Below are 10839 nucleotides of genomic sequence, written 5' to 3'. Positions count from 1 at the left end.
GGCCTTTTGTGACATCAGGCACTTTCACTTCAGAGCTGGTGTTGTTTGGCAACCTAAACACTGGGAGACTCCAAATAAAGGGAAACCCAGGCCTGACCCAGGGACCAGGTAGGAGAATTTCCACACGCTGCGGGTAAGCAAGCCACATCCCTTCCATTCAGGGTGCAGGCAACAGCTGTGGCTTGAGTAAATAAGCAAACTTAAGCACGTACACACAAATCCAAAAGTAATAAATGTTCACACTGAAGTTTTTCTAAATGAGGACCATATGATGAGTTTCAGTCACTAATTAATGTAATTAATGGGAACGTAAAAAAATGGGGAACTGTCCCCCAGCACTTCCTTTTAGGTGCAACTTATTCCCTCCTCAGACATCCCTCAGCAGTTTGCATACTCATTCACCTTGCAGGCACAGGTTCTCTTGAGCTTCTTTGTACAACTAACACCAAGTTTTCTTACAAGCTGATCTCTTTTCACCATCGATAATAGTAGTGCTTACTGCAGCCCACAGGCTAACATACTCTTATGCATTTTTAAGGGCTGCTGTGGACTAGGATATATTTCATGAAGAGATAGAGAAAAGAAGTAAAGAGCATGAAAATGGAGCTAAGGGGAGCTGGAAGTGTTAGAATATCAATACAAAACTGTATCTGTAAATGATGGCCTTTGCTATTTTTAGTTACCATTACAGAAACAACAGTAATGATGAATACCACCTTTGTACCTTGACTCATTACTGGCAGCTGCATCCCTTGTCCTTGTGGCTTTACCACTGCCGCACAAGTAGATTATCTTAAGCAGACAAGGAAAGCAGAGCAGCTCTGCATGGGACTGTGCCCAGTGATTTAGCTGCAGAGCTGCCACTCAATTTGCTGTCTTGCTGTAGAGAAGCTAATTAGCCCCATTGAGAGTCAAGCTTTATTAGCCTGAGTGCACGTTTGTTAACCTTGTCTTACCATCTGGGGACACTGCTTGGTCAGCACAGGACCAAGGGTCCTTGCACCAGGCACTTGCACGTAGATGTGCCACATGTACTGGGTCTGTCCTTGATGCAGTGTGCTGCCCTGGTTTCCCCAGTGCAGTGGCCAGCTGGGGAAAGCAGGGGCATGATTCACTTTGCTCCCCATTTCTTTCCCACGACTCTCATATGCAAGCATGGGAGAGGGCATACGCCAGCTCAGCAGAAGCAACATCCTGCCCTTTAGCTGCTGCTCACCATAAGAGTAAACATGTTACATTACAATAGTGGTACTACTTCAAGTTTGTGACAAAGCAGAAACTTACACCCAGTAAACACTGTCACCATGTATTTTGCACCTACATTCCTGTTACTCTAACTGCAGTTTAGACCCAAAATGCTAAAGTTACTACAAGCAGAACTTAGGATACCTGGTGATGGACCATGCTTTAAGGCACCTTGCCTGGAACCTGCCTCTCCAAACTGGATGCAGCAGACTACATGCCATGGCAAGGCACCAAAGGTGTTCAAGCTTGCTGAATTTTGGCTGCTCCCCATGAGCTCATTTCACCTGCTGAGGATTTCTGGAGCCTGTTGCCCTTCTGTACTGAAACCGCTAAGCAGATCAGGACCTGGCCACAGAATCTTCTCCATGGCACTTTGAGCCTGCAGGTCTGCTTATGGTCTGCCTTCTCCAGCCATCCTGGGTTTGAGTGAGCACATCTCTGCGGAGTCTCTAATAGGCACATGCTGTCTCTATGGCAATGAGAAACAGGAAGCGCCTGAGAAAGATACTGCAGAAAGGACTGTGTCTGGCACCAGGAGGAGACAGCAGAATGTGCAGAAGCCCAGAGAGAAATGTTCCCTGCACGCTTAAAAAAGTGATGTGGCCATAGAACGACATAAGTGACCCAGAGGAGGATAGCAATACGTGTCTGTTTTCTTCAAGTCAGGTTTTTTCTTCCCACCGATGTTTTTATTACCTTTTATTTATAACAGATTAAATTTTAATTATGCAGTACTACGAAAAGTGCTTACTGCACATCATCCAGCTCAGTCTTCATCAGGAACCTGTAAACTAGAAAATGCAACCTTTCCAGCTTTCTAGTGCAGAATTACACAGCATGTTATATACTTTGTTGTAGCGCAGGAAGGGATGTTACGAAATAACAAGTACTGCATAAGAGTACTTTCAGGTGCTCTCTGTATTTGTGTCAGGCTTTTGCCACTCCAGAAGAACTGCAGTTAAAAGGCATTGCTTAGCATAAAAACCATATTTAACTAAAAACAGACCTACTATTCTGTTTTATGACTGATGATTCAGAACAGGAAAGAAAGTAAAACTTCACTCTTCCCCATTTATTGTTTGTTTCCTTTTCAACACTTCATTCAGACAAGAACAATGAAACGGCCTTGTCAATCTCAGCCTCTGTTTATGGCTACCTTTCAGCTCAGATGATACTAGTGCCATCTTGCCTCATATACAGGAACAAGGAAAGTAGGTTTAAAATTTTCCATGTTTTAATTTTGTGAGGATTTGATGTGTCGCTAGAGAAAGCACAATAAAAGTCTCCAAGCTTCTGCTTCTGCTATAGACTAAACTACTGATCGTGATCAAGACAATATGACAGGGATTATTAGTCATAATAATTGTTACAATTCATATTCAGAAATTAATTTTAATCCTGCATGTACCTATTTGCTTTCAAAAAACTATCAAGAACAGAAAGGCCACTTTTAAATTTAAATCCTTAAAAAGAAGCTATCTACAAAAGCCGCTGCAGTTCACCTCTATAATTTCAGAAGGCAGATTAAGGAACACTGCAAATTTTTGCTTACACCAAATAAAGGAAGGAGCAATGCAGTACGTATTTGCAAGCTTATTCACCTGTGCTGCATTCCTCTGTGTGCTCTTTCACAGCCACCTATTCTCTACAAGTGGTGAGGAGTGAGGGGAAAAGTGGGAAGGAATGAAATACTGGGACGAGGAAGAAGTATATAATCCTGAAGTCACTGGAGAAATCAATACTTAGGTAATACATTCAAGTACCATATGTGTGTATAAACAAAAGAACAGGAGTAAGATATAAATCTGCATGTGGAATATGGAACTTTTTTCTGGAATGACTCCCTGAGAACATACACTGCTGCCCTACTGCTGTGGTTGTCAAAACCCACATCTTTTCTAAAAGGGAAAATGTCTGCACCTAGCAGATTCTAACTTCGTGTGGGTGTACAACCGACTTGGTTACCAAAGAAACTAGTCCATGTTCTACACCACTTAAAACTAATATTACTATTAGAATAAATAATTTGAAGAAGAGGAAAGGAGGGGAGGGAATGACTGCACTGCAGATTTGTAACAACCAATTAATGGCCAGAGAGACGAATGCCATAGCTTTTGTCACAAAATTTTCAGTCTCCCTACACCGACCAAACAAGCCTTTGCTTTCGATGCAAATATTTCAAAACCAAGCCCACACTGCTGTGTTCACGCACCACTGCACTGCCTACATGTGTTTTCTGCATAAGTGAAGGAAAGTTGCAGACATCTTGTACTGTTGCCAAGACACTCTGACACTTGCTCGGAGACACTCTACTGCTGCTGCTGCCGCTGCTGCTGCTGCTCAGGAATGCTTTGACTTCCCACTCTTCAGTGCCATACCAGCGCTGTCCCTCGCTGCTTACACCTTCGGTCTTGCTTTTCTGTGGCGTTGGAGTTGCCTTTCTTCTCCGCAGCAGTATCCAGCTGTATCTGAAAGGTGAAAAAAAAAAAAAAAAACAAAAAAAACCCAAACACCTGAAGGATAGAACCTGACCATTTATTTTGGGCAGAAATACCGTATTGCTTTGTAGTATCTGATATGCTGGCTGGGTAGCACCCAACTGCTTAATGCAGCCTCACACCAGAACACCAGCTGCTTCTTCCGCTCAGGAGCTAAAGCGTCCGATTCAGAGATTCAGACGTGTTTTTCCCAATGACCCACGAAGCCCTGCAGCCGCGCTCACACCGCAGTCTGCTGCGAAGGCCACGCCTGGTCCCCCACCGATGTTCGGCGGCTGCTAGCACGCAGAAAAGCATCGCCCGGCAGCCAGCCCTCCTCCGCGCTGTCTGCATCGGCAATAACTTCCACGCCTGTGAATGCAAAGTGGGAGCGGAAGGCCGGAGCCAGGCGAAAGGCGCTCATGGCTGCCCTCGCCGCCGGGCCGGGTCACCTCTGGAGGCCCCACCGGCCCCCGCGGACACGAAATGGCGCCTCGGCCCCGTGAGGCCTCCAGGCACCGGCCCCTCCGCGGCGCCGTCCACCGGCGGGGCAAGGCGAGCGGGCACGGCCCCGACGCCACCGCCACCGGGCCGGGCAGCGGAGCCTCGGCCCCCGCCCTGCCCCGGTAAGCCCACGGGAGCGCTGCGCAACACCGCCGCCCCGTGGCCGCTGCCGCCCGGCCGCCCTCCGCGGCCTCCTCGGCGGGGTAGGAGCCGCTGGCGCCTTCCCTCCCCACAGCCCCTTTTTTGCCGTTTTATGCCCCCCAGTCGAAGGGGAACGCTGTCTGTCCTCCGGTTGGCGGAGGCGGTGGGAGCTCACAGGTGGTCTGAGGAAAGGAGGAGGGGGACAAGAGGACAGTGTAAAGGAGAGCAAGGAAGAGCAGAAAACTCGGAATCCGGCAGTGACATAGGGCACAGCAACGCCTTGTGCGTACCAGCCCAGCAGAAGCAGGGATGTTGTCTTGCCACATGATTTGGCTGAGTGCATCACCAGCAAGCTCCTTCGTAGGCTCTTTCCAAGAACTGGAGGCAAGGGGAATCCACAACATCGCATTCAGTGTAAATGGAAGGCACTGTTTTCTTTACAAGAAGTAATCGACCTTTTTTTTTCCAGGTAATCCTTTGTGTTTACAGTCTGTGGTGGATGATGCATCAGCGGGCTGGTGGCATCCTCAATGACCTCTGAAAGCAGCAGAGTCTCAGAAACGGCAAATGGGAAGAAATTATGAAGCTTTACCAAGAGACGGTGGAGTTCAGCAATCTCTCTTGACCCTGAACTCCACTCTACTGAAGGTTTCCCTTTCTCATTACCTTTTTTTCTCATGTCTGTGAGCTTGATTGTGCCAAAGGCTGGCCAGTCTTCATTTTGCTCCCTTTCCTCCTCTCTTGAGCTGCAGCCGGTTTCACCTCTGTCCAGGCCATTCCAAGCCACCTGGACCTCTGGCTACAGACCAGCGACCCAGAGATTAGTGTCACTTATCTTGATTTTCTCTTTCACTCAGAGGATCTCCCAGCCCTGACAAAACAGATAACAAATTTCAGAAGTCAAGGCTGAGATCACTCATTTTACTGCAGCTCTTCCCCACTCAAGAGCTTTCCTCACGTACTTTTACCCAGACAAAATTGTGCTTCCCAGCCCCAAAGCATCAGAGTCCTCAGGCAGTCAGACATAGCAGTGACAGACAAGGACAAAATCTGGTTTGCAACAGGGTATACAGCTACGTAACTCATGAATCTTTCCTTTTCCTCTTTCCTCTTTGTTCCAATCACAGCTTCTGTCCAGCGCCTACAGCAAAGTACACAGCGTCTGGCCTCCAGGGAACAGACTCACTCCATATGCAATTCTGACTCCTTCCCTAATTGACCTTTGGCACCTAAAAAGGAACGGCTTAATCCTAAAAAAAAAAAAAAGGCTAATGTGTTACCATGTAAGTAAAATGCATGTGCACACTGAGGCCAGATTGATGTTATATTGGCATCTCAAATTAGGTGTTTCTGAAAATTTCAGTGCTTGACTCTGCAACCTGAATGCTCTTTCAGTATATATCTGTATACAAATTGGGGGGGAGGGTGTCATTTTAAAGCAAATGGCTTCCCCTCCGCCAGTGCATACAGTGTCGACCCATTGGCAGATCTGAACTCCTAATATACAGACTTTGACCTCACAAGCTGAGAGGGAAACTTTCCAAGAGACGATGAAACACTCCCTTTACTGTGATTGTCGATACTCTACTCTGGCAACAGAAGAGATGCAATAATACAAAGTGGGGGGATATATGGTGGTGGTTACAGACACATCTTCCTGTTCATTTTCCATTCCTGTAAGTAATGTGTTCCCAAGCCTGGAATTCACTCTCTTACTGTTATATCGCACTTGCTCCCAGGTCCCAGTTCCCCTCTGCACCACTATTCCCCATCAGCTTCCTAAGACTTCTGTACCTCCATGCACCTTTGTTCCTCTCCATTCCAGTCAGACTAATTCATCTTCCATGATACAAAAAAATAGAAGAGGAAAACAGGAAAACAATCTCCCTGCACTTAACAGAATTGCCAGGAACCAGAGCAGCCCCTGGCTTCCAAAAAAAGCAATTGCAAAGCACCAAACTGAGCATGCTAAATACAGTGTGGTTTAAGCAGCCATCTCTTAGGAACCATCTGCTAAGCATGTGCAAATAGTGACTTTTGAGATTATTATGACTTAGTGAATTTGGGAAGAATTTTACAGGCACAGCAAGAGGAGGCTTTAAGTACTACTGTGACATATTACAGAATAATGAAATACTGATTTTATTCTTAGGAATAACATTCATCTCCCATGAACCAAAATGTAAGCTTGCAGCAGCCTTGAGGAAAAAAAATACTCTTAATGATTTCCTCAAATTTACAGTAAATTTCATTGAGATATAAAGCAGTCTTTCCACATATGATATTCCCATGCAGTCAAAGCATGTGCTTTCAGGTGCAAAGCCAAACTCAATTAGCATTATACACAAACCAGAATATACCCTGAATTCTGATCAGAGGCAAGCTGATGATTCATACTGCCATGGTCTGCACAGTCGTATTTGCTAGGAAAGTCAGTGTATGGCTTGATAAGAGGTTTTGATCCAAAAATAGGCACATACGCAATTTTTTAAACATTTGCCTTAGAAAATTAGGTTTTGACACTCTGCTTTAATTGTGTGTCATCTAACGCTGATGGGCACTTACCCGGGTAGAACACCAGCTCCTCAATTAAAATGTAGAATAACCTATTAGATTTACAGTAATAATTCTATATTCATGAGCAGAAAGAGCTGTTCGGGATGCAGCTTTCATAGAAAGCAAACCCCAAAACCCTATAAAGATCAAATGTACATTGTACAGTAGCCTAATTCCCTGCTTCTGTTTTAATCTCAGGAACATCAGGAACAATTGGAAAATCAAGCCACTCCTATGAAAAGCATGTAAGGTAAAAAGAAATCTGATGCTTTCTTACTTGGAGTACACACCTCCTTATATATCTAGTGCTTCTGAACTGAAAATGTAAGCCTTAAGAATAAGTGCTCTCTACCAAATGCTGTATGCATTTCACCTGCTCGTAAAATGTACACCTGTGACTTACTGCAGTGGGTTTCCTCCAGCACTGTACATTCCGTGCTTCGTCATGAGAGATTTTTAGTGCTTAAAAATAAAAACTGGCAGTCTGTTATCTTCCCAAAATTCAGTCCTCAAAGAAATCTTAAGCTACTGTCCTGCATATTCTTTACATGGCAACTTGGGGTAAGCAAGTAATGGGACATTTTTAAGGGCTATTCAAATGTGGATGTGGTACATTTTTAGAGATCGCATGTAACATAAGGGATGTATAAATGGCAAATCCCCTGCTTTAAAATAATGTGGCTTGTCCGGTTTGTTTGTTTTGCTACTTGTCCTAATTGGTCCTTTTCTACTATTTTCTCCTGACTGTAGCCAGTACCTGACTCCATTCATAGGTACTTACAGCAATGCAGGGGAAAGATGTTTGTGACAGACAGAAGGGACAGCAGCAGCTGCAGACACAGCAGAGAAACAGCATGGAGTTACACACAAACTCTTGCCAAGCAGGTACCTGGTGCAATTGTCTGGTGTATGTTGAGAAGGCACTGTGGGGCAGGGCTGTGACAATGGCCATACGAGATCTGTATTTTTGCAAGTTGAAAATGGGATGGTTAAAGAGGAATTAAAATTCACCTCCCCTTTATTTTCATTGCATTACTTGGCTCATTTTGACATTGAATAACAGTTGATAAAGCATAACAAAGCATAATGTTAAAAATTATCTTACAAGTAAGGGTTTCTGGTCTGAATACTCTACAACTCCACATTGGTATAAGATACCGTATTTCCTAAGTGCTGCTAAATTGCTGATTATGCTCATTCCATTCCCTGTGAGAGGCAGAAAACTTTTATCATCCCAATTTTAAAGATGGGGAAAGTGAGACAAGGGAGATTACAGTGAATTGCCTGCGACCATACAGCAGTGGCAGAACCTGATACCTGCAGCTTGTAGTCCTTGGTCCACTGTCTGTGCTGCATTCTGTAAATGATGTAAAACCTCTGATATTTTCTAAAATCTAGTCAATCTGATACCAGATCATACACACATTCTGAAAGACTGGAGAAAAATTAAGAGTTGTTTTGGGTTTTTTTTTAATGTCCTTTACTGAAGGTCTTTTACTTTATAGCCAACTACACTGTCAATATGACTCAATATGCAATCTAGATGCAGGTGGAAGAATGTGACAGAGCAATATGAAGACGATTCTGAGTCAGTGTGCTGTCCCAAAGCTGTACATCAGTAATTTATATTTAGATAATTGTCTTTACTAACAGCTTTAGAGACACAAAGCCTAGCCAAGGGCTATAAAGTCAGAATGTGAAGCAGTAAAGCAGGGGAGAAATAGGCTGACTGGCCCTGTCTATACAGCTTGGCTGCTTTGCCAGGAACTACCACCAAACCCATGTTTTCTCTTCTCGTAGGTGAGCTAAGGAGGAGCTGTCCTCTGTGCTCAGTAATAAACGTCTCTGCATCTGCAAATCACAGGCTATTTTCTTATACTCCATCAGATGTGGATATGTAAAACCTAACCTACCTCTTGGCTATATCCTAGAGTCACAGGAAATAATGCTGACTGCCAGAGTCCTGAAAGACACCTAGTCCATTCTTCTACCCCAAGGTGGGATTAGCAATATTTATGTCATACCTTATACATTTATCCAGCTTGCTTTTAAAATCGTCCAATACTGGAACGCCTACACCCTTCCCAGGTGGCCCTGCTGCTCCACATTACTATTAGAAAAATGATACTTTTAGAAAGCTTTCTTAGTATCTGACTTAATTACTCCTGTTTTCACTGAAGCCTCTCTATGTAAATATATATTAAAAATTACATTTACATATGTAAATTTATATGTAAAGCATTTACATTCAAGAGATCTATATATAATGGTGTACATGACTGTGTGCATTCACATATACATGTGCATATCTGTATTTATTCCTAAATCTGAAATCAGATGCTAACCTATTTCAATAGCTCCTTGTGTTTTCTTCCGCTTTCACTTGCAACCTACTTGTTTTGCCAAGTTTTGTATGCAGGCACATAAACAGAAAAGAAACATTCACACTATTCTAGGAGTTATACTCTGCCAAAAGCCAGTGTCTCTAGACGTATTTACTACACTCCCAGTTAATGTTTTGTTTTATGCTAAAACTTGTTTGTCTCTTAAAGCAGGGCTTTACTCTTAAAGCAAAGAAGCCATACACTTTATATACTTAACTGTGATAGTGAAATTATAAATTCCTATTTTCCCCAAATAATTTATCCACAAATTATACCACTTTTCTTTTTTTTTTTTTTTTTTTTTTTGTTCCCTTGAATCCTGAATAATATAGTCGTTTTTCTAGTATGATTAGGGCTATTCTAATAAGAACTTTGTATTGTGTAGGCAGAATAGCACATACACAGCTATGCTTCTTCATTGGCTCACAGACTTCTTTCCCAAATAATACATTGCTTAAGTCTGTCCTCTTTCTTTAGACAAATTCATGATCTTGGCAAAATTTGTGCTTTTTTTTTCGGGGGGGGGAGAGGGGTGGAAGACGGAAGCTGCATCATCCAGTTATCTGATACAACTGCTTTCAATTAACATCAACCAGGCTGGGACACCAGGCAGATTTATTGTGCTGTCTTGTCTGCTTGTTTTGTTTCTTAAAATGTAGTATGAAAGCTGTAAATTGACTCGTCTGCTTATATTAGCTGTAACATTTCAGTACATCAGGGCCATTTAGGCTGCATTTCAAAATAAGAACTTAATCCATCTTTCTGCAAGGACGGGCTTTTTTTCAGGCCATTATTGTTTACGGCAAAGGAAAGACCCTTCCCTAAGGCTGACAGAAGTGTCAGCAGTCACTGTTTTAAAATAAACAGGTGAGAGGCCATGATTAATAACCTGGTCAATAGCAAGTATCAGATGGCCTGGCCAAAAATACAGCCAGGGAGAGATGACCCAATGGTTTCAGCTTAAGAAGTAAATCTAGATCTAACATAATATGGGAGAACCCTAATAAAAGCAGAGCTGTGTTTTGTGCAGCCTATGCCAATATGCGAGGGGACAGAACTATCCTTCACTTCTACTGAGTTTTCATACAAGCAGATAAAAAAAAAACATAAAAGCACAGGCTTCCTGTAACATTCCAGTGGGTTTTTGGTTTTTTTTTCAATCTGTTCATGTTAATGGTACAATCCGGGATCTCCAGTTTTTGTCATCACTGCCAGCAGCAGGCTAATGGAGCATCTCAGAGACAGACCACAGATCTGCAGCTCCAGCCACAGAGGGCACTTCCCTCTTTTTATTACAGTCTATAAAAGATGTCACACACGCTTTCTCTTAGCAGTCCTCATGAATCAGCAAATAGCTGACGAAGAGTGACCATCAGGGCACTTGGGAAAGAATCAGGTGCCAGCTGTCAAAGTATTTCTTAGTGATTTACATTCTCTTTATATATCTCTCTATCCAACAGGAGGAACAGGCCAGCAAGGAGCATTTATATATTTGCATTTTACAGGACAGGCTGCAAAAAAGAGATGTTGTC

At 43.3% G+C, this 10839-nt stretch overlaps 1 protein-coding gene across 1 annotated transcript; it reads left to right on the top strand.

Moving 5' to 3' along the window:
* The first annotated feature begins 3763 nt into the window (after window positions 1-3763).
* Window positions 3764-5571, top strand: LOC115601264 (formin-like protein 20). The gene is made up of 2 exons (XM_030471020.1): window positions 3764-5015; window positions 5495-5571. The coding sequence occupies exon 1, from the start codon at window positions 3937-3939 to the stop codon at window positions 4693-4695; it is 759 nt and encodes a 252-aa protein (XP_030326880.1). The 5' UTR covers window positions 3764-3936; the 3' UTR covers window positions 4696-5015; window positions 5495-5571.
* The last annotated feature ends 5268 nt before the right edge of the window (window positions 5572-10839 follow it).

Source organism: Strigops habroptila, chromosome 2, assembly GCF_004027225.2.
Source record: "Strigops habroptila isolate Jane chromosome 2, bStrHab1.2.pri, whole genome shotgun sequence".
Lineage (NCBI taxonomy): Eukaryota > Metazoa > Chordata > Aves > Psittaciformes > Psittacidae > Strigops > Strigops habroptila.
The sequence above is the reverse complement of the archived record's forward strand: the minus strand, read 5'-3'. Positions and strand labels throughout refer to the sequence as shown.